The sequence below is a fragment of the Clupea harengus genome, chromosome 16, assembly GCF_900700415.2.
Source record: "Clupea harengus chromosome 16, Ch_v2.0.2, whole genome shotgun sequence".
NCBI lineage: Eukaryota > Metazoa > Chordata > Actinopteri > Clupeiformes > Clupeidae > Clupea > Clupea harengus.
Window position 1 is genome coordinate 4,483,456 of NC_045167.1, and position 23,495 is coordinate 4,506,950.

At 41.1% G+C, this 23,495-nt stretch overlaps 4 protein-coding genes across 4 annotated transcripts; 3 read left to right on the top strand and 1 right to left on the bottom strand.

The window, feature by feature from the left end:
• Positions 1-1,212, top strand: avpr2l (arginine vasopressin receptor 2, like). Its single transcript, XM_012830233.3, has 2 exons — positions 1-861; positions 1,133-1,212. Exons 1-2 carry the CDS (start codon positions 9-11, stop codon positions 1,210-1,212), a joined length of 933 nt encoding a protein of 310 aa, XP_012685687.2. The 5' UTR covers positions 1-8.
• Positions 1,213-4,117: 2,905 nt separating this feature from the next.
• Positions 4,118-7,401, bottom strand: LOC105902591 (THAP domain-containing protein 5). The gene is made up of 3 exons (XM_012830232.3): positions 7,242-7,401; positions 6,730-6,916; positions 4,118-6,348 (listed from the first exon to the last, which is right to left on the bottom strand). The coding sequence occupies exons 1-3, from the start codon at positions 7,322-7,324 to the stop codon at positions 5,467-5,469; spliced, it is 1,152 nt and encodes a 383-aa protein (XP_012685686.2). The 5' UTR covers positions 7,325-7,401; the 3' UTR covers positions 4,118-5,466.
• Positions 7,402-7,490: 89 nt separating this feature from the next.
• dnajb9b (DnaJ heat shock protein family (Hsp40) member B9b) lies at positions 7,491-10,373 on the top strand. Its single transcript, XM_012830259.3, has 3 exons — positions 7,491-7,598; positions 8,006-8,237; positions 8,489-10,373. The coding sequence occupies exons 2-3, from the start codon at positions 8,021-8,023 to the stop codon at positions 8,908-8,910; spliced, it is 639 nt and encodes a 212-aa protein (XP_012685713.2). The 5' UTR covers positions 7,491-7,598; positions 8,006-8,020; the 3' UTR covers positions 8,911-10,373.
• Positions 10,374-19,160: 8,787 nt separating this feature from the next.
• On the top strand, positions 19,161-23,250 carry spic (Spi-C transcription factor (Spi-1/PU.1 related)). Its single transcript, XM_031583343.2, has 5 exons — positions 19,161-19,385; positions 19,542-19,617; positions 20,382-20,503; positions 21,631-21,727; positions 22,053-23,250. Exons 1-5 carry the CDS (start codon positions 19,383-19,385, stop codon positions 22,541-22,543), a joined length of 789 nt encoding a protein of 262 aa, XP_031439203.1. The 5' UTR covers positions 19,161-19,382; the 3' UTR covers positions 22,544-23,250.
• Positions 23,251-23,495: the final 245 nt, after the last annotated feature.

A 23,495-nucleotide genomic window follows, 5' to 3' on the forward strand; every position in this document is an offset into this window, starting at 1 on the left:
CCGTGAAAATGCCTCCTAGATTAAATTTCACTTTCAACCGCAATTCATCTTCACCAGAACAAATTGGAGAAACGGGTGAAAATGAAGACTATTTTGCGCTTGTAAAAGCTGCGATTTTGGGAATGATTTTTGTGCTTGCAGCTTGCGGAAATTTCTTTCTGTTATACACGCTTTGGAAGAAGCGCAAAAGAAACACCAGGACACAACTGTTTCTTTTCCACCTGTGCCTCGCTGACTTGGTGGTCGCCTTTTTCCAAGTTCTTCCTCAGCTATCCATGGAGATTACGCATGGATTTAAAGGCTCGGATTCATTGTGCAGAATTGTAAAATACCTCCAAGTTTTCGGGATGTTCGCTTCAACATATATGATAGTTGCAATGACGATAGATAGGTACCACGCCGTATGTAGACCCATGGTGTCGTTTTTCAAAGGCTCGTTTCGGAGGTATGTGGCTATCGGCACAGCGTGGCTCATTTCATTAGCATTCAGCACCCCGCAACTCTTTATATTTTCTCTTCAAAGGATAGAAGAAAACTTATACGACTGTTGGGCAACCTTCGTTGAGCCGTGGGGACAAAGAATATACATCACCTGGATCACTCTGTCGGTGTTTCTTTTTCCTGCAATCATCCTGCTGTACTGTCAATTAAGAATATGCACGGGGATATATTTCAACATGAAGAGGAAAACCTTACAGGGTGCGACCGGAGATGGACGCTCTTGTGCCAGAGGGGTTTCGAGTGCAATGCTGAAGACGGTCAAAATGACATTTGTGATCATCCTAGCATACTCGATATGCTGGACTCCATTCTTCGTGGTCCAGTTGTGGTCAGCTTGGAGCCCAAGCGCACCAACTCAGGGTTGGTACTGAGATTACCTGATGCTTTCACTGTACCTTCAGAAACATTGTAATGCATACACAGTAGTTAACTGCCATTTTTCAAGCATAACTAAACATGTACCAGAAAAACATGCATAGTAGGTGTGCTAATGAAATAGATTATTTGTCAATAGGCTATTCTCATCACCAGTCCCTCCTCAAAAAGGAGATACATTCTGACATAAGCTGATCTTAATTTTAATTGGCTGGCTTTGATATTTTGACATAAATGGTCTCTTCTGTCCTTACAGGTCCAGTGTTTGTCATCATCATGTTGCTGGCCAGTCTCAACAGCTGCACAAACCCTTGGATCTACCAGTACTACAGCTGAGCTCTTGGGATGTGTCATGCTGGAGAGTGGTTGAAAATACTTTATATTCAAGTTGTGAAATCCATCACTGGACCAATTTGGACTGATTGCAATCATGGTCGTCAACAAAACAAGTCCTGCTGTTTTAGTCCCTTCAATGCACCAATTTGCGATGGATACCCATGTTCAAAACATGCCCATAGATGTGGATAATTCATGTAAATGTAGTCTGTGTGTATTCATGTGTGGTAGGTCCTGAAGTGGTAACAAACACCACTCGAACTCTCAAACCTCCCTTGGACTGGTCTGTTCACTGGCACTCGGTACCTACATACAACACCACAGGAGCCAATCAAGGCAAACCTCCTCACGCTCCTACACACGGTTCCTGTGGTCAGTAGTCCACCATGTCATGTGACCTCAATGTGAATTTTGCTCTTTTCTTGTAATGTCTTATGGAATCTTTCTCTCTTTTCTTGTAATGTCTTATGCAATCTTTCTCTCTTTTCTTGTAATGTCTTATGCAATCTTTCTGTCTTGATGCATTCGGTCAAGCACCTTGGGCTCGTGGCAGAAAGTTGCTATATAAATATAATGATTATGATTATTACCATCATTACCACCTTGGGCTCTTTATAAATATAATGATCATGATTATTATCATTATTACTATCGTGGGCTCGTGGCAGCATGCTAGTAACCTAGGTAACCAGTCTGTTGTCTGTTATGCTTTGTTCTGTTTCCAATTTTTGCAGAAAAGGTTTTGATATTTGATATTAAGCTGTTACTGGTGTTGCTAATGTAACTGTTGTTGTTGATATTACCTGTAATGCTGTATACTGAAGCGCAGTAATGTTTCAATGTTTTCTGGACTGTAAATAAAAGTTTAAAGTATATTACTTGAGATCCTTACTAGCTGAAATGATCCCTGCTCATGTGTGTGTCTTATTGAGAGTTTGATTGATCATCAATACAATTCAAAGGCATCTTACTGCTCTACCCTGTCCACACAATCAAATCATCTTGAAAATAAGAGACAGTATGGGAAAGGAATGAAAACTCAACCACTTGACGAAAAACAGAACAAGATTCATTTTGCCCATATTCTTATTCCTAAACACTTTCAGTGGCATTTTGTGACATTTTCAGGAATCAGGTTTTTGCACCAAGCCCCCCTTGATTAGGAATGCACCTTCCCTGCGGAGTCCTCTCCACACATGTGCCAGGTCCGCACGTGATTTAAGGTCAAAACTCCCCTGTAGCTACGACATACCTTAAGTAGGCTATTATGGGATGACAATCATTACAAAGCCCCTCTGTAACTGCAACATAGCCCATGTTGACTATTATGGCATGACAATCTTTAAAAAAAAACCTCTATAGCTACAACATAGCATGTCGATTATTATGGGATGGCCATCTTTACAAAATGAATGCACACCTCTTCCCACTTTAGTTAATGTGTTGACATCTGTGCTAAGGTACAACGTTATTTAGTAATGGGGAAGGAGTAACCAAATTAACTCTGCAGACGCAACAGAGGTTCAATGCTGCATTTATCAGCACGATCTCCGGAGGTCCTTCTCCAGACCATGATGAATAATACCAGCGAATGTTCACTCCTCCATGTAGAGAAGCTTTTCCCCACTGATCCACAAATCAGCAGATTTACATTTTCCTCGGCTCTGCTAGCCTGCACAGTAATCAGTCATTACCTTCAAGTAGGATGGCAATCAAATTGAAGTTGGTTGATCTAGCATTGAGAAGACAAGATACTTCATACAGACTATTCCCTGTGAGCCTTCAGAGAATTGGAACTGCTGTGGTTTCCATAGAGATTGTGGAATGCTTTGTAGACCTTTCCTTAGCAATTTTGCCTTTCCTTCCCAATTCTATTCTCTCAGCCAGTATGTGATTCAGTCACATCTGTAAGGAATAGTAGCACCAATACTACAAAAAAGAATGTCACAGTGAAAAGAAACAACCAATGTGGATGGGTGTCCACCTGTGAATCTGAGCAATACTGTTTTGAATTTAAAAGCCTCAAATGAATGCTATTAAAGATTTCCCACACAGATTGCGTTGACAACCAAAGCTCACCTATTTATGGTTACCAAAATCTCATCAACCATTAGCAGTGCAGTTTACCAGTCAAGTAGAAAGCTGAACAAAGTCCGGAAGGCAAACGAATGAAACTGGGCTGACCTTCCAACACATTCACAGGAGGAAAACCTGCATGAGAAACTCTGCTTATGCAAGGTCATGACTCTTCCATTCTCTTTGGCCCAGCAAATTACACTTTTGTTTTCTTTCTCTCTCGTCTGAGCAAATCCATTTAGCAATTAGTCGCTCTTTAAGCAAGCTTTTCCTCAAATAAAAAATACATCTTTTTTCTTCTTCCTCTTCTGTCTTTGAGCCAGCAATGTAATTGCACTGCAAAGAAGCTTCAGCCTCTTACCGAAAGTACCACATGCAGATATAAAACACACACACACAGAGTACATCCAGACACATATAGGCACACACTGACACAGACACAGACACAAACACACACACACACACAGCACTGCAAGAGAGATAAACATGGCTTATGAAGGGAACCGTAAAACCAGCAGAAAGGCCAGGCTCTGAACAACCCTGAAGAACCATCCTCCCTGGGTTTGGTGCCGCCACAGTCCAAAGCCTGGGGCAGCTGCTGTGCAGGATAGTGCTCGGAAATAGGATTAAACATACACACATTTAGTGAGGGAGAACAGCATCCCGGCAACAGCACCATGGGTGCCGTAGGGTAGAAGACAAATCTGGGGTGCAAGGACAAATCACTGGGTGCTTTAAAAGCCTCAACATAACATAATATACATGCAGTAAATTAATCACTTTGTTTTAACCAGAACATATCAATACAAAACCGGAGACAGATACAAAATATAGCAAAATATAACAGATTTATTATGTTTTTTTTTTTTTCTTCTTTTTTAAAATGACAACACAGGGACAAGTGCAGAGTTGTGTAGGAGGGCATGGCCGGATGGTCTGAAACAAGGCAGATTATACATTTGTTCATGTGTTTCCGTAATTTTCTTTTACAGTGCCACAAAGCAGTGTGCTTGGAAGTGATGCCTGACGTATCCTGTCTCGTCTTATCTGATAGAAATAAAAAACCAAATACAAAAAAAAACAGTAAAAGCTGATTATTCACTTTTACAGTGATCAAGTAGGATATGTATTTAGCTTACATGTGGGCCTTTAAGTTTATAGGTTTTAAGTCACTTTGAGAAATACATACTTGAACAGGATGACAGTGTGATATCGATTGTCGCTTTCGATCAATATGGTTAGTCCTCATAAAAGAACCTTTTAAGGGACTATCAGGATTTGTTTTAATGTTTTTGAAAGCATGAGCGGCTATGAGCCTGATTGGGTATAAGGTTTGTGTGTTCTCATAGCATGACCATCCGATGAACCCTCAAGGCTTTTCTTCTATACCGTAGGACAGAAGGATTGTCTTAAATTGTTATATATTGTTTTCTGATAAGGCAGAAGAAGCCTCCCAGGGAGATAAAAGGTTATTTTTGTTAATGTAGTTTTTTTCCACACAAATGAGCCAAGGAGTGCATGACTGTGACCTTAAGTACGTGTGTCGTGACCACAGTATCTATACTTCATGATGCTCACATCATCCCATTACAAAAACAAATGGTGGAGTTTTTTTAATACCTGAAAAAATATGAATTGGGTTTTTTTTCTCCCTGTGAACTGTTTTTTTCCCCCCAGTTTAAGCACAGGTAAACAATTATCTGTTTTAAAACTATTTAAATCAATTTTGTGCTTCACATTTCCAGTTCTCATTATGAAGTAACTTAATTATTCTATGCAGAAAATATTTGAGACCGTCTCAAACTCACTATGCAAGATAAATAACAAAAATAAATAACATTATTTGCCTGCCTCAGCACCATGTATTTTTTGTATTTTGTGTCATTTCTTATTTCTAATAGACAATATCTTATATTGTCTGGTGAGGTCTAACATGTGCTTAGTTTCTGTTCTGTGGAATTATGTCAATGGGGGGGGAAATCATTTTAAACTTCAATACCAGAGCAGGATGAATAGATGCCCATAAAAACCTCTGAAACTGGACTTTAAGTGCATTTTCTCTGTAAACTGCCAATGGTACTAAAGTCATGGCCTCAAGGGCGTTACTGATGGGAGGGTGCTGACATGTAAGATAAAAACACATTTGAATTCAGCAAAAGAATACAAACAAAAACCAAACTAGAGGGGACTAGTGCGAAACACGGTCGTGAAATAACCCTCTAGCGCCTTCTGTTTCTCCTCGCACACAATGTTCTGTTTCCTGAGCTGGGCAACCTCGGCCTCGGTAGCTTGGACCTTCTCCAGGGTGGCCTCCTCCCGCTGGTCTAGCTCGGTGATCTTGGCGTGGAGGGCTGCGATGCGGCTCCACAGCTGCTCCTTGTCCATGTCCTGCCGCGAGTAGGAGTGCTCGCAGAGGCAGGCGTGTTCGCCCTCCACCTCGGCCTCGTTGGGGCCGCCCTCACCCTCCGTCTCTCTGGGTGCGTCCGAGAGCGGCCCTTCCTGCTCGTCCTCCACCTTTAAACGCACGACGGGGGTGATGGCAACGCTCTGACTGGGTCCAGTTCGTAACGAATCCCCTACCATGTCTGCTCCGGCTGTGGAATCTGTGAAGGGCACGGCCGGTTGGCAGGGCAACACTGACACGGCTGGACGGACACAGAGGGGCACTCGTGTCTGACTCTCCTTCACCTGAGCGTCTGAGTCCACCAGCAGCCCACCCGGGCTTTCACTGCTGGACATGCACACCGCTGAGGGGACATCAGTCTGTGTGAGGTTGAGCCCTATCTGGGACTTCCCTTCCACCTGTGGACAAACAGGGGTCTCCAGCTTCAGGTGTCCCATGAGGAGGACGGAGAAGACTTGGCCGTCCCCAGCGCTTACCTCTGCGGTTAGGCTGGGGATACTGCTATTGTTGTTGTTGTTGTTGTTTAAGTCATTGTCTTTGAGGATGAGAGTTTTTTTCCTTGGTGGGGACCAGGACCTGATGAGCTGGACGTTTGAGCTGCATATTCTCCCTTTGACTTTGGAGTTCTTCTTGTTGTGGATTGTACCGTTTTCATCCTACAGATTAGATACAGGAATGATCCAAACACGACATAAGAGGTCAGACTGGTCATGACTCCGTCATCATTATAAAATAAACAATGATTATTGTTACTGTAAGGTGTAATGTGTCATTATTGTTCAATATCATTTTGAAAGGAGACAGATGAACAAACTTGATCAGACATATATTTTCTCTGGCTTGCTCACATTCAGTCCAAATTAATTAGAGCAATCTCTATTAATAATGTTTTTCACTAATTACCATTGGAAGAAGAGAATAGGTGGTATTTATTTTTGCCCTATATATGTGTGGCAGGGAAGACGTTTCTACAGTCATTACAGAGAAACCAGACATACACTTACATACATAAAAGCATGAAAAAGATGGCAACTTACATCGCAAATGTACGGGAAGATTGTCGGAATTGCTGTGTGCTTAAGGTATCGAATTCCCCAGCGAAGATCAAAAGAATCTTCAGTGAAATGCTCACTGCACAAGTACTGGTGCCGACTAGGTGTCCACTCCTGGCGTTTCATGTTGTCAACCCATTTTTGAAGCCTAGCCTGGTCTCGTAACGGGAACCTTTAAGGCAAAAGTATACAGATTCTATGACAAAGCAATAGAAAGAGCAGCTACCACAAACACAGGAGCCTCAGCTAAAGTGAGTTGCCTAGACAATCGACTTCAGTTAGTCTTTGTTCGCATGCCAGCCAACGTTACAGACATTGTTCAGTTTTAGCTAGTTATGCTACATGCAACGTCAAATTAATGTGTAACCTAAGGAGATGTGTAACCCATGTCGCATACTTTTCTAAATAACAAATGACACTTGATGATTGCAACCATGCTTTAGTTTGAGAGCAGTTTTAGAGTGACATGTACGAGGAGTTGCAAAATGAAAACTCACGGATAAAAACTAATCCTTTTGTTGTCTTTAGAAAGTACCCCTCCTCGGTTTTTGCAGAGTTTCACTGCACAATACCGGGGCATTTTGACTTAATTAGCTAAATAGTTTTAGTAAACAAAGCCAGGAACATTGTGCTGGCTGAAACGAAACTGATGTTCCGGGTGACGAAACGGGATGTGACGTGTTAAAAGCCCTACATGTGTTTGCAACCTGGACCAATCAAAGTACGTTTAGTCAGTTCTACCAGGAGTTGGCCAATGGCGTTGAGATTCGTGGGGTTAAGTCAGAGAGGGGTAACAGAAGACGATCAGCTGGTGTTGGCACTCGCGGGCTGCGGCGAATTGCTCTGAACGTTTGGTAAGTTACCAGGATTGGGTTCTTTTTATCTGCAAAACACTGACTGAATTTAAGTAGCCCACAATTAAAAATATACTAACTTGATTACACATTAAACAGAGATGCTTTAATTCTGTTTAAACGTCGCGATTGGCGGTTGTTTTCGTAGTCTGTCTCCCTTAGTGTAGGTTGTTAAGCCTATGTGAAATTAGTTAGAATTCACTTTTTGCGAATTCATTGTCATAATTCATTGTCCCAGGGTTCCTATTTGGAACCCTGCGACTGACATCGTTTTGAAGGCCATTCAGTATACTAGTGAATTTTAACATAAATGTGGTAATGTAGGCCAGCTTCGTCTTGCTGACGTTTGTCATTTGTTGACAGCTGACAGTTCGCCAACTGCTATTTAAACTTCCGTCTTTTTACAGGTTTTGACCACAGCCATGGCAACGGCCCAGTCAGTGTTGACACTAGCGCTTTGCATTTTGATGATCACAGAGTTGATCCTGGCTGAAAAGAACTTCTATGAAATTCTTGGTGTGCCTAAGGACGCAAACGAGCGACAGATCAAAAAGGCTTTCCACAAGCTGGCCATGAGGTTCCACCCAGACAGGAACAAGAGTCCCAATGCAGAAGCAAAGTTCAGAGAAATAGCTGAAGGTGGGTTAATGATAGGTTGACATAGCAGCTTGTTACATCAGCGTTGCTGCTTGTTTTTAAATCTCAGTACATTTTACTGTGTAGGGTTTATATATTTTATATATATCTTTTAATTAAGAGTACAAGGCAGAAAAAATACACTTCAACATCTCAGAACATTGGAGTCTGCCTTTTAGAATGCAATTAAAACAAACTAACCTTTTGGAGAAATCGTTAGAAGTGACCACTTTTGCCTGTTCTCTTCTCCCCAGCATATGAAACATTATCTGACGACAAGAGGAGGCAAGAGTACGATCAGATGGGACCGCGAGCGTCGTTTGAAGGCACGAAGGAGAGGGGTGGCCGCCAGCCGTTCAGCTTCAACTTCGACGACATGTTCAGAGACTCTGACGCCTTCGGCCAAAACCAGCACTTTCAGCACACCCAACAGAAGAGGAACTTCCAGAACCACTTCCAGAACCACCAGAGGGAGGCCCAGAGCCGCCACGGACGTCACTTTCAGAACTCTTTTGGGGAAGGAGTCTTCGACGACATCTTTGAGAACATGGAGAAGATGTTTTCATTCGACATGCCCGGGGCGGATGACGGGTTTCACCGGTCCACAAAACAGCACTGCAGAACTGTGACTCAGAGAAGGGGTAACATGGTGACCACGTACACTGACTGCTCCTAAGGTCTCTTGGGACTCTAAAGGACCTGACCCTGTTTTGGTGCAGAACTATCTGCGTGTCTTTGCCAGATCAGGGTCAGGTCTGTCCAAGGGTCTGCTGCCAACTTGTACCTTATGAGCTGGCACACGGCAGTAGAGCTGTTGTGTGCTAGCTCTAAGCCTTCGTATGACTAGATCTGTTTAATTTAATTATTTTGTGTTGGGATTTAATTATTGCTCGTTGAGGGGAAAAAGTATGTCTATGCTAATATCATGTCAACGTTAAATGTCACTGCGGGATAGAAGTATGTGTCTTCTGTACACCACAGTGCATTGAATTCTGGGTAATGTGTCATTTTGACCACAATCCCGAGTTCTTTTAACGTGAGCAAAATGTGAAACCGACTATAAAAGCACCTTGGGTGTTCCTCACAGGCTAGTTGGCTCCAATTGTATTGTAGAGTTTGACCGGCATGTTCTCAACTTCCTAATTATTTTACCAAAGGTGTGGGAGGCCTTTTAAACCCTGCACAAAGGAAGAGGATTATAAGCATGGTACAGACTACACACTTAAGGGCCATGTGCATTACCAGCGAGGATTTCCATGGGGCAAATAGTATTTCTAATTATATTTGTGTTGCCCAACTCCATCCCAAACACACACACACACACACACAAAATGCATCCTCCTCTTTTGCCTCTGTTGAAGGGAAAGCCGAATGTTGTGCATTAACTACCACATGCCTTCATAGCAATTTAGTTTTTTTTATAGACAGGTGAATAGTTTTGAAATTTACAGCACTAAAATGTCAATTTTCATGAATTTCATCTAACCAGTGACTATTACATCTTATCGAATGTAATTTGTCATGTTAGTTGTTATTGGAGTAACGGGACAATGTCACATCAAAACCCAATCCAAACGATATGTATGTTTTCAAATCTCTTTTCAAATCTCTTTAGACATTCAACGTCCATTGAAACTTATGGTACGAAGCAATACAACACAAATGTCTACTTTTGAAATTGTTTTGTAACTGTGTGTAGCAAGTGAGCGCTCAAGTTCTGTTCAGCAGCGGTTTCCTCCATGGGCCTCTTTCAACCTGTCCTATGACCTTACCAACTGTTACCTCTTTGCAAGCTCACCAGAGCTCCAGCTCGACAATCATGTGCAATATTTGTCGCTAGCACTTTGAAGCATTCTCTTTTGTGTTCTTGTTCACGTTGTCTATTCTCTAAATGTGTTATTGCCTCTTCGGTTGCGTTTGCTGCCTATGTTTTAAACTGTGTGAACCGGCACTTCTTGTGCTTCCATCATTTGGTGATAATCTCCAAATTACACGATAAGCTTTCATGTTTTCAGAACATTTGGTGATTTAATCTCCAAATTGCACGATAAGATTTCATGTTTTGAAAACTTTTTGAACTGAAGGATGACTTCTGGATGGTCTAAAGTGCATGATTAAAGAAGTTTGGCATTTAATTCATTCCCAGTCTCTTTGTGTGTGTGTGTGTGTTGCTATGACGAGCATGGCTGTCTGTGTGGACTGTGACAAGATATGTCTGAATATTACATCATAAGACCTCTACTGAAACTCCCTGGTGTAAGTGTGGTGATGTAACTCTTGCTGTTTCATGGATATGAGTCATTATGAATGGTACACTGTCTTATGAAGAAATAGGACATGCACAGGTGATAAGATGAAGTAAGAGAACTCCTGGAATCACAGGGATGATGTAGGCTCCTCACCTTTGATAACAGTACCGCTGTGGACCGATTAAGGGCAGGTAAGATTTCATTCCCAGTTCTGGCACCAAGTTCTAAAACAGTAGTAACTCACAACACAGTTCGTCAGAGATGCCGTTCTTAAGCCACCGTTGAATTATAAGGTAGAGTTGGCATTGTTGACTTTAATTGCATTTCCACCATAAACAAAACTTTCTTCTGCTTAAGAAATTATATTATAGATACAAGCTTATTGAGATGTGTAGAATAATTCAGTTGTGCTCAGTTATATGTTCAGTTTTTGACTGCAACTTTTACAACCTTTTAATTTCTGTAAGATAGACAATTATGTTGTACAACCCCCTCTCCCATGTTAGTGAAACAGCTTTCTCGGATCCCCTTTATCCAGGTAACATTCTGTCCATAGTGAGTGCAGTTAGGATGACATTCTATTAATTAAATTACTAAAGTAATTAAACCCATAGCCTTAGTGCTGTTAACCATGCTCCACCACTTGAGCCACTGAGCCAAGACCCAGTCTTAAACGGTGAATACGGTGACTGTGTCCAAACAGGTGATGTTATGGCTGGTTTTGTCATGCTGCCAGGGGAGGATTTTAGTATTTTTTTTGCTGTCGCCTCCCTATTGTTAGTGCGAGTCTGCCCAGGCTAGGGCAAAATGCACACATTTCCCTGTGTGTTTTTCCTACAGGGAAGGTCTGGAGAGGCGTTGCCCCACATCTGATACAGCCATGAACCCATCATCCCTCGCTGGTCCTCCGGCATAATCAAAACTTTGGCGTTTGATAGTTGATTATTTTGAAGCCACAAAGGACTGCAATGATACATAATAATGTTTCCCAATGTTCATTTACTTTCCCTGTCCATTGTTTACATCTGTAGTCTTTGTTTCAAATTCGATCTTTCCACCAAAAGAGATTTGTAGCTTCACAAACACCAACTTTAAGGATTCAAATCACATGTCCTCTGCAATTGTCAGGCCTGTCACTGACATCACTTGTGAAATGCTGTGTACTAGGCGTGGCACGAGTGATACATTACCTGGGGGGGGGGGGGTCTTGCATCAATGAAAAGACTATGCAGCTATGAATTTGTTGGGTCTCAGCACATAGAGCAGAGCATACAAATGATGATTGGCCCAGCCAACAAAAAAATTGAAATTATTCATATCTATTTTTTAACAACATTAATTAGTACTTGATCACGTGATCAACGAGAACTCAATGTTAATGTAGAAACTTGAGAATTGATGTAGAGGCTTGATGCAACACCTACTGTGTCCACCAGGGGTCTCAAAGTACCAGCCCACAGGTCACATCCAGCCTGCAAGACCGTTCTATCTGGCCCCTTGTTTGTTTTAGATTTGTAATGATATATCATTTTTATATCAACGCTGCTCTGGGTCTGCCTACCAAAACAATCAAAAGAGTTAACCGTTAACGTTAGGCAACCAATAAAGCTATTCCTTGCAACCGCCTTCAGCTAGTTAGCTGTCACTTAACTGCAAATGTCAGCAAACATCTCCCTTGCAAAATGGTTGACCAGGAACATTGGCAGTTTCAAGAAAAGTGGACATACAACGTTTTTCATTGTGTTTAATGGGGTCACAACCTGTCTGATTTGCAAGGAGAAAATAGCCATCCTTAAAGACTTAAAGCGTCATTACACCACCAAATACACAGGTGACTATGATCGGCCCGAAGGTGAGGTGAGGGAGAGAAAAGCATCTCAAGAGCCAGAAAAGAATATGATGCAGTTATTGAAACTAGTTATGTGAGAAGCAACTAGTTGAAGGTAGTTATGTGGATATGCGACTAGTTGATTCTAATTATGTGGATATGCGACTAGTTGAGGCTAGTTATGTGGATATGCGACTAGTTGAGGCTAGTTATGTGGATATGCGACTAGTTAAAGCTAGATATGTGGATATGCGACTAGTTAAAGCTAGATATGTGGATATGCGACTAGTTAAAGCTAGATATGTGGATATGCGACTAGTTAAAGCTAGATATATGGATATGTGACTAGTTGAAGCTAGATATGTGGATATGCGACTAGTTAAAGCTAGATATGTGGATATGCGACTAGTTAAAGCTAGATATGTGGATATGCGACTAGTTAAAGCTAGATATATGGATATGTGACTAGTTGAAGCTAGATATGTGGATATGTGACTAGTTGAAGCTAGATATGTGGATATGTGACTAGTTGAAGCTAGATATGTGGATATGCGACTAGTTAAAGCTAGATATATGGATATGCGACTAGTTGAAGCTAGATATGTGGATATGTGACTAGTTGAAGCTAGATATGTGGATATGTGACTAGTTGTGGCTAGTTAAGTGGACATGCGACTAGTTGAGGCTAGTTAAGTGGTAAATGAAGCAATAGCGAAAGCCGTAAAGTCATTAAGGTTATGTCCATGCTTTCATATTGAGCTAATGAATGGCAAATCAACTTGAGCTTTAGAGCACAACTGGCTATAAAGGTCATGTTTTGACACTGTATTTGCTATGAGACCGACGTTCTTAAATCAAGATGCCAGAATAACAGTTAATTTAGTCTTTCAGAAACTGTCCGTCAGTTAAACGACAGTGCCCAGCTAGCTACATTTATCAGAGGATTTAATGACCATTTTGAGATAACAGAAAAAAAATATATATAAGAGAATGTTTTCCTAATCCCCTAATGAACTGGTCCCCTTTTAAGGAGACCGCCTGGCAAGGGGCCAGCCGATCATTTGAGTTTGAGACCCCTGGTGCAAACACTCACATCCTACTTTTATATGCTGCACCTGGAGACATTGACAGATAACGTGCAGTAGGAGCCATAAATACAGTGCCTCTTTTCTTTAGGGACGGTGTGAACAGAAGTTTTTTATCATAATGAAGAACCTTGAAACATATTTCACTTTAAAAAAAAAAAAACTTTGGCTTAGGGAGTGTCAGGACACCCTGTAAATCTAGGTGTGCAATATTACAGTATATTCAAAGATGATTCTTCTTGAAGCAGCTGTCTGACAGATGAAACCTGTTTTATATTTCTTCTTTTCTATTTGTATTTCGTCTCTTTCATACCATATTGTTTATAAAAAGTGCTGTACTAATGGCTAGGTATTGTGTCCATTACAAATAAAGTTTTGAAGGATACAATTAGAGTATGCAAATTGTGGTTCTATATCATAGGCTTATCAGTTTCTTCTCCAATCAGACGCATGTATCTTAAGTGGATTATGTTCAGGTAAGATACACATTTCATTAGTATAGTACATTCTGTACTCTCTTCTCTGTTTAATATATCTGCTCTCTGCAATTTATTTTGCAGAAATGCGATTCTGTAAAATCATATCAACATTCTTTCTTGGATTATCTGTATTAAAAAAACCTGACGTAAAGCATCTGCATGTGTGATAGATACATCAAACACTGTCAACCCCTCTGAACAATTTTCCGTTTGTTGTATGATTGTGTGATCATTCTCTATGTGATTTTACAGTATTCAATCAACTAATCACAATGTGATTTCCTGGCGAATGTTTTACTGGCGTATTTTTCAAAGTCTTTGTGTGGTTTATTTATTTGTTTCTTTATTTTATTTTGATGTACTGGTTTACAAATGAATTGCATCGAACATATATATCAGAGATATATGCAGAGTATATTAAACAGAGAAGACAGTACAGAACGGATTGCATATGTAAACCAGTAAACACAGATTCACAATGATTTCTGTTAACAGAACATCAGTAACTAAATAAGCACACAAACTGTTATAAACATTATTCTTCAACCAATCACATTCACACCCCAATCCCTGTCATCTCCAAAGCCTTGTTGGATCCATAAAAGTCCCCTGCAGCCATGTAAACATATCTGATAGATTTATCTTTGTTGATTGCATTTGGGAACTTCTTGATTTTGATTCAGACCATGTAAATGAAGAAGTTGAGAGGTGGGCAGGCGTGTTGCGGTTGAGCTCTGCTTCCCCTCTCTGGTTTATGTGTTGATGGTTGGAGTGAATAGAGTTGCTGGAGAAGGGGAAGGAAAATGCTTCTTTGTTCGGGCGAGATAAAGGCACCTCACTGCAGTTTGACCAGAAACATGCAAACAGGCCCCTGGCAGCCGCGCACGCAAACAATTGCACACACAGATTTACACACACACAGGGAGGTGCCAACATTTAAACACACACACGCACCTTCACATACACACAAAGAAACACACACGCACACAGACACTCACATATAAAACACACACTAACATGCACACTGATACTGAAAATACACAAAATGGTATATACACAATGGAAGAGATGCACACAAACCATTACACAGACATGAACAGAACCGCCACCGCACACACACACACACACACACACACACACACACACACACACACACACACACACACACACACACACACACCCATAAACACACAGAGGAAGGAAGACAGAGAGAGAGGGAGGGTAAGATTAGGCCCCAGCACACAAACAAACTAACAAATACGCAGGCCCAAGCAAACACAAACACAATAGGACAGTGTGTTCTAAGTGACTGAAGTGAGTAATTAAACCAGGCAAAAGATTTTATGATTGTGTCAATCTTCTACATCAATATTCTCCCTTACCAGGACGTTCAGCCTGGTTCCCATGGGCAACCGCATGATAAGTCCTCTGATACATGTGTGTGTGGGAGAAAAAGGAGTCTGTGTTTGTTAGTGTGTAGTGTGCTATTTCTCAGTCTCTTTGATACATTTCTCAGATCAGAATTCAAATTCTCAAAACTGTTTGTTCAACCTTCACATCATCCAGTCGCTTGTGACAGCATTACATCACAGCAATTTCTCATTTTTCCTGAACATTTTGCAAATGCTTTTGCACATCCATGCAAGAGGGGATGTGCAATCGTCTGTTCAGTGTACCCCCTTAATACATCTAGGCATCACTGCTCAGTGTGCAAAGTGATGACATCCAAATGGGTTGAACCAGTTACCATTAGGTGCCAACCACATGCTGCATCAGTTTCAGTGACGTGGTATTTTTAGAATGTTTTCTAAAATACTTGTCATGCAAACCTCGATATGCGATTGATGAGGATTGATTCAATTAGTTCAAAGGCAAAATAATGAGTGTAAAAAAAAACTCATAGGCCACCAAGCCAGAGTGGATGTGCCCGGCCAGCATCAGGGGAAACCCAGTGATAGTTTGACTCTATATCAGACAACTATGTGTTCAGTCATAGTGTGACCATTGGGCTTTACAGAACACCATATCTTATTTAAAGTCATCCACGTGGAACCGAGAAAGGGAGGGTTTTGTAAGAAGTAGCATGCTAGATTACGTACTGTATGGGGCCATTTGGGTCAATGTACATTTTCTCCACAGAAAAGGCATTAGGGAATGGTTTGGTGGACTCAAACGAATGCTGACTTCTGTTCTATGTATTTGACCCAGTGTTGTATCCAATGGCAGAGTTCTTTTCTGAATGAATTATGAGCATCATGACCTGGAGAACATTACTTGGTTCTCAAAGAAATTCTGTGGCACGCAAGATGTGAAAGTGTTTGTGGGAGGGAAAGGAAGGGAGAGAAAAACGAGAGACAGAGAGAAAGTGAGTGTGTGTGTGTGTGTGTGTGTGTGTGTGTGTGTGTGTGTGTGTGTGTGTGTGTGTGTGTGTCTGTGTGTCTGTGTGTGTGTGTCTGTGTGTGTGTCTGTGTGTGTGTGTGTGTGTGTGTGTGTTTGTGTGTATGTATGTATGTATGTACGCACACACACACTCCCACACACACACACACACACACACACACACACTCAGAGAGTGAGAGATTTTGATTTCATGTTCCCTGTTTTACTTACCATTTGTATGACTGCTTTAGCAATACAAATGCCCTATTTGTCATGCCGATAAAGCCCTTTGAATTTAATCGACAGAGAGGTGATCCCCCTCCAAAAATGCCGAAAACACAAAGAATATGTAATGAACGGTGTTGGTGTTGTTTTGGTGTCGGAGCAATGTTTTTTTCCACACTTCATGTTAACTTTTGTAAAATGTTTTTGATGTCTTCCTCAATCATTTCGGAGTTCACTCCGAGGTAAAAGAAGGCAATGTGATTCGACCTCCACTGTGGTCACGGAAGGCTCTTCTTGTCTGGTCTGGTCTGGTCTCGTCCAGTGTACAGTCCTAGTAATTCAGCCTCAGCGTCCATCTGCGTTCACCCCCTTGGTGCTCTGAAAAGAGGAAGTTCACCAGCCTGTCGGTTAATATTTAAAATGTCACCTCTAACACTTTGAAACACAGAAGTTCATAAATGGCCACTGTTGAAGTCTTTTTGTCTCTGTTTACATGTACACTGTGAACCTTGACCCATTAACAGTGGGGCGATGTAGTAGTCACACAGGATGCAAAGTTTTTTTACGATGTAAATCTGGGTGTAAATAAATAGAAAATAAATATAAATAAATAAATAAGTATGTGTATTGAAATTTCAAGATTCTTGTGCTCAACAAAACGAACAGGCCTCTAACATATCACAAAGAAAGAATTCATACCTGAAAGAGGAAATTGTTATTTGGACAGACTCTGAGTGGATTGCTCCAAGTAGATAAACCTGTCATAAAAATAAGGAAGTATAATTTTCTTTCAGTGTTGTGCTCTCAAGCTTGAAAAAAGGGAGTTATTGTCTCTACCTATTGTCTTTATCTGATGTTCAATCATGTCTGCCTGGAATAACATGGGCAATGCCTGTAAAACTGGCAACGGTTGTGTGTGTGTGTGTGTGTGTTTGTGTGTGTGTATGTAGGTGTGTGTGTTTGTGTGTGTGTGTGTGTGTGTGTGTGTGTATGTAGGTGTGCACTTATGTGGGATCTGTGTGTATGTGGGTGTGTGTTTGTGTGTGTGTGTGTGTGTGTGTGTGTGTGTGTGTGTGTGTGTGTGTGTGTGTTTAGGCAGCTGATAAGCTTGGTTTACACAGATAAATGCCCACCACTGTAACATGATGTTGGTTTAATCTTTTCACTTGCTTTCTTTGCTTGTTTATTCAACTTGATTTTCTCTCTCCTCACAAAATGCCCTGGTGCAGGGTCATTATAGTTATACGAGCTATATAAACTAGCTGTAAATTAACAAGCTGTCTATTTTGTAACTGATATTTATATTAAAAGGACGCAAAAACACAAAAACGAAATAAAAAACGGCAATGAACAATGCATCACAAACTAAAACGAAATAAAATTGCAGGTCAAATTTGCACTTTGTTTTCATTTGCACCATGCGTCCTGTCCTTTGTCCTGTTCTGTTTGACTTCTTGAGAGACACTGGCCTAAGAAAAAGGACCTAGGATGAAGGAAATAGATCGTATATGATGTCATGCCTTCCTTCATCCTATTCCCCTTTCAGCTTCTTCATAATGCTTGAACAAATAAAACGAACACTGAGACTAAATAAAAACCCTAGCGCAAAACCAGTTAATACTTCAAAATAAAATTTAACGGAAAGACTCAATCAAAATAAATATTAATGACAATGTAAAAACTCTGTGTTATAGCTCACCTTGAGTACATTTAACAGAAGGACGTCAGATGTATTTCAGCATTAACTGGTCTCCTGTCAGTGCTGTTAATCACAGATGCTTTTGTTAGCTGTATTCGGAACCTCTTGCAAGATTTGTTTTAATTGTCTTACAATGTCTCCTGACCACTGATGTAACCTTGAACGAACAATTCACAGCTCCAAAATGTCTTTTTTTCCAAGTAACAGGGTTAGCTTTGAGGTCATAATTAAGTGTCAGGGTTAGCTGTGAGGTCATAATTAAGTGTCAGGGTTAACTTTGAGGTCATAATTGCATTTCCTTTGTTATATTCATCTGTTCATCTCATATTCCATTCAAAAATATGTGGATAGAGTAAAAAGTCTGAAAGGCGCTCAGAAGGTGCAAAACATATTTTTTTTTAAAGTTTTTTTGTCTAAAAGTTTTTTAATTTTTTTAATTATAACATAATTGTTAACTACATGTTTTGTAAATCATTACATATTTATAAACATGTTTTTATTTTAGACAGCAATGAAATGTGGCACCAAATGGATAGATAGATATATACAGTAGATAGATAGATAGATAGATAGATAGATAGATAGATAGATAGATATAGTAGATAGATAGATAGATAGATAGATAGATAGATAGATAGATAGAATGATAGATAGAATGATAGATAGGTAGAATTGAAATTCACTTGCACCTTTTCACAACAGATCATCTTGTGATTTAGAGGAAATAGCCTGTTGAGGAGCCACTGATAACCAACCCAGAAATGCAAATATTTTCAGCTACACAGATTCCTAGACAAACAAACCTTTTGTAAGACATGGTCGATGATCAGGTGGAAACACAGAAGTATGGGAATGTGAGGGTGCATATGTGTGGTGTGTGTGTGTGGTGTGTGTATGTGTGTGTGTGTGTGTGTGGTGTGAGTATGTGTGTGTGTGGGGGGGGGGGGGGGGGGGGGAGTGAAGGTCTATCTGATCAACATTTCCAAAAAGAGAAGCTGACGTTGAGACATTTAAATGGGTCCTGGCCTCTGACAGGTTATTCGTTCAGGTGGACCATGGCTGCTGGGTATACTCTCGCTCAGGTATATATACCTGTCCGAGCATACCTGGCCATACCTGCATTCACGCTGACCAAAACATCACTTCTCACGGGGCTGTGTCAAACATCTTTGGCTAAACAGTTATTTGGGGGTTACATCACATAATGGTAAGATGTAGCATATACCTATATATTTTTTATTTTACATGTTCAGTTTTTGTGGTTTATCATGTTTTTCTTATCTACTTACATCATCTTTTACTTCATATTTTATTCAAATATATCAATTCATTATTTATTTATGAAAACGTTTTGTTCTTTCAGGTTTCTTTGGATAGTGACTTTCAGGATGCCATCGACGTTATTCAGAGAGACGCTGATCATTTGTACCACGACGCGGGTAAGTACACGAGACATTATGCAAAATATATATTAAATACCTATTTTTTTTTTGTATAAATGAAATGCATAAGACATTTTATATGACATATTCATCCAGTCCCATTTAATATAATGTGTCCTTTTTAAAAAGTACTTAGTTAAAAATGTATAAACAATACTATACGCTTAAACTTAACCAAACCTAACTAATGCCAAACACTAACCCAAATGATGTCTTGTAACAACGTACACTAATAGGAAAGTATAGTGTACTATCATTTAATTAAGTATTAAGTTCATGGTATCCTTGGATGATTTATTCAAAGTGAGACCATTTAACCTAACGGAAACACTTTGGTTGATTTGCGGTGCAATGACAAAAATCTATGCATTTGCTTATATACTGAAAGCTAAAGGCGGTTTATACTGAATGTATTAAATAAAATGTGAAAAAAAAAAACATTTGAACTACCTCCTCAGACCATTTGTGTGTGTCCACAATCGTTCGCAGAAAGCAAGCAAAAAACTGTTTGAAAACATTTGCAAATGTTTGCTTTTGTTTTTCTATTTTGAACGCACCTCAGTAGATATCCAGAAAGTGCATTTGTTATTTCCAAATGGTGTTTCTCCTGACGCTTAGAGGTTAGGGTTAGGTGCTCTCTGTAGTTTTTTCATTAAGGAGGACAAAGACAAGGCCCGACTGCCTGTGTCTGTGTGTTTGTGTGTTTATGTGTGTGTGTGTGTGTGTGTGTAACTGTGTGTTTGTCTGTGTGTTGGTCTCAGGCATGAAGTACTATGAGACACTGGAGTGCCAGCCGTCATTAGGGCACCCGGGCATCACCTGCCACCCCTACACGTCCCTCGCCACGTCTCCAGTGACCCCAGGGGACTGGGGCGAGCCAACAGTGAGTAGGACACCGCTCAAGGCACACATACACACACACACACACAAGACACACAAGACACACAAGCGAGCCAACGGTGAGTAGGACACCGCTCTCAAGAGGGGGCTAGTAAACTCCAACCACATGAACACACAGTCACTCAATGAAGCCCAACAACGCATGCATGTTCCAAACACTTCACTCTCTCTCACACACAACACACACACACACACACACACACACACACACACACACACACACACACACACACAAGGCACACACACACACACACACACACACACACACACACAAGGCACACATACACACACACACACACACAAGGCACACATACACACACACACACACACACACTCACACACACACACACACACACACACACACACACAAGGCACACATACACACACACACACACACACACACACACACACACACACACACACACACACACACACACACACACACACACACACACAAGGCACACATACACACACACACACACACACACACACACACACACACACACACACACACAAGGCACACATACACACACACACACACACACACACACACACACACACACACACACACACACACACACACACACACACACACACACACACACACACAAGGCACACATACACATACACACACACACACACACACACACACACACACACACGCACACACACATACAAAGGCACATACAGTACATACCGAGGTTGGGGCCTTTTAATGTCATGACTTATGGCAGATAGTGTGATTTTAAATATTCTTACATTTATTTTAATTTTGCCTTTAATGTGCTTGTCTGACTTTTGCTTGCTTTTATTGCTTATGCTTTACTTATTTTCCCCTTAATTTGCTTGTATGTGGCACTTACTTCTGAATCTATGCACACATCTAATATTGTCTTAGTACTGCTGGTGTAACAGCACTACACTGTTACATGTAAAAGTAAAGTCATATATATATATATGTATTTTTTTTCTTCATATGAAAATAAACTTAAACCTACAGCCACACAATCTACATATATATGTAAATATATGTCTAATAAGTCAAGCCACATAATCTACATATATATGTAAATATGTGTCTAATGACTACCCCTCACTTTTCTCTTTCAGTCCTGGCCCCATATTGTGCCTGATCTTTCTCTGCCTCCCTCTGTGCATTCAGAGCCCTCACCTTTTTATCCTGCCATGCAACGCCATGCAAGGAAAGGTGAGCCATGATTGGTTTAAAGACCTGTCAATCTGTTAGGGGTCCAGATGTATTGCATAACTCACCGGCTTAAGTGCGTCTGAAAGCTTTGTTTGTAGAACAATGTGTTGTGTTTAGAAGGCATAGGCAAGAAGACATGATGTGGCTAATGTCTACTTATCCAAAGAAATCTCCATGTGGCTAGTAAATATCACAATTTTGCAAGGTTCTCTTCCTCACAACGTTTTTTTTGGCAATTTTGACTGAATTCCATGTTAAGGAATATTACAAAGATATGTTTGTGTATTGGGAAAGTGATCCACTAATTCCAAATCCCCCCCCCCAGGACGTAAGAAGCTACGTCTCTTCGAGTATCTTCACGAGGCCCTGCATGACACCAACATGGTGGACTCCATCCAGTGGACGGACCGCGGTTCCGGCACCTTCCACTTCGTGTCCAAGAACAAAGAGAAGCTGGCCGAGTGCTGGGGCCGGCGCAAGGGCAACCGCAAGACCATGACCTACCAGAAGATGGCGCGCGCTCTCCGCAACTACAGCCGCACCGGCGAGATCGCCAAGGTCCGCCGCAAGCTCACCTACCAGTTCAACCCCGTCATCCTGCAGCGGCTCAGCGCCAACCTTGTGCCCCCCGGGCATACCGCCGGGCACATGGGCAGAGAAGTGCTGGGGCACCACCAACACCCCATGACTGCAGAAGTAGGGTACTACGTGCCCCCGGTGTCCGAGTGGCCAGTCTGGAGCGGACAGTACACCACCTATCAGGGAGAGTACGACCTCGCCACGGTCCTGACATCAGTAGACGGATCGAAGGTGTGAAGTGCTCCATGGTCCCCGTGACTATAGTGAGGTTCACAGCACTTCATTCATATCTTGACTTTTTTCATTACACAGTCCTATGGCAGTGGGACAAGACAACTGAACTGTATGTGTGCCTACGGTGGCCATTTGATAATGCAGAACAAAGATGAAACTCTGTCGGCACGAGTGCTTTGAAAAGTACACTGAGTTCATTGGGGCTCTTTTTAAATGGCAGGCTACGTTATACTCATTACCTCAGGTAACACGTGTGGCACAAGAGAAAGATGAGTATTGTCTCAGTATTTAAAGTTCAATGCCTTCATCAGGGCCTGTTTTACCCTGTGTTCCTGGTTTGATTATATAATTATAATTATACTGTTCCTTATAAGCAAACAATGGTGGAAAAAATGATCTGTGTGTGTGTGCTGAGGAACCGATGTGTTGTTTTTGTAGGTAGATGTGAATAAGGACCTTGATTTTCTCAGAAAAGGTCTAAAAGCATTTACAAGCCATTGTTAATATTCCAAAGCACTGTTGAATGCAGGATAATTATGAAAAGAAAACACGAACGTAACAAACAAAATGAACACAGTGCACCTCAGGCATTCATTTTCTACTTTAAAGTCTATCTGTGGTGAAGTGGTAGTCTCTGGGATTTCTGGTGATAATGAATGAGGGTGACTATATGTCGTATATATTGACAAATAAATCATGGTTGATGGATATAACTTATGTTTCGTGTGTTTCTTCTGCATTGTCCTGTTAGTTTGTTTTTGTTCAACTCTTTTTTTGCTCAAATACAAATCCCCCCACAAGGTAGAGAAGGCAAACACATCACTCTCACACACACACACAAGGCACACAAGGCACATACACACACACACACACACACACACACACACACACACACACACACACACACACACACACACACACACACACACACTCTCAAGATCTCAAGAATCCAGCA

What these genes read in the sequence shown, in the direction of transcription:
- avpr2l (XM_012830233.3), top strand. Translation starts at nt 9, where the DNA reads ATGCCTCCTAGATTAAATTTCACTTTCAACCGCAATTCATCTTCACCA. An exon ending in CCCAAGCGCACCAACTCAGG is followed by an intron (nt 862 to 1,132) that starts GTTGGTACTGAG and finishes CTGTCCTTACAG; the next exon opens with GTCCAGTGTTTGTCATCATC.
- LOC105902591 (XM_012830232.3), bottom strand. Translation starts at nt 7,324, where the DNA reads ATGCCCCGGTATTGTGCAGTGAAACTCTGCAAAAACCGAGGAGGGGTA. An exon ending in AAAAGGATTAGTTTTTATCC is followed by an intron (nt 6,917 to 7,241) that starts GTGAGTTTTCAT and finishes TTTGCCTTAAAG; the next exon opens with GTTCCCGTTACGAGACCAGG. An exon ending in TCTTCCCGTACATTTGCGAT is followed by an intron (nt 6,349 to 6,729) that starts GTAAGTTGCCAT and finishes TCTAATCTGTAG; the next exon opens with GATGAAAACGGTACAATCCA.
- dnajb9b (XM_012830259.3), top strand. Translation starts at nt 8,021, where the DNA reads ATGGCAACGGCCCAGTCAGTGTTGACACTAGCGCTTTGCATTTTGATG. An exon ending in GTTCAGAGAAATAGCTGAAG is followed by an intron (nt 8,238 to 8,488) that starts GTGGGTTAATGA and finishes TCTTCTCCCCAG; the next exon opens with CATATGAAACATTATCTGAC.
- spic (XM_031583343.2), top strand. An exon ending in TCATTTGTACCACGACGCGG is followed by an intron (nt 19,618 to 20,381) that starts GTAAGTACACGA and finishes TGTTGGTCTCAG; the next exon opens with GCATGAAGTACTATGAGACA. An exon ending in GGGACTGGGGCGAGCCAACA is followed by an intron (nt 20,504 to 21,630) that starts GTGAGTAGGACA and finishes TTTCTCTTTCAG; the next exon opens with TCCTGGCCCCATATTGTGCC.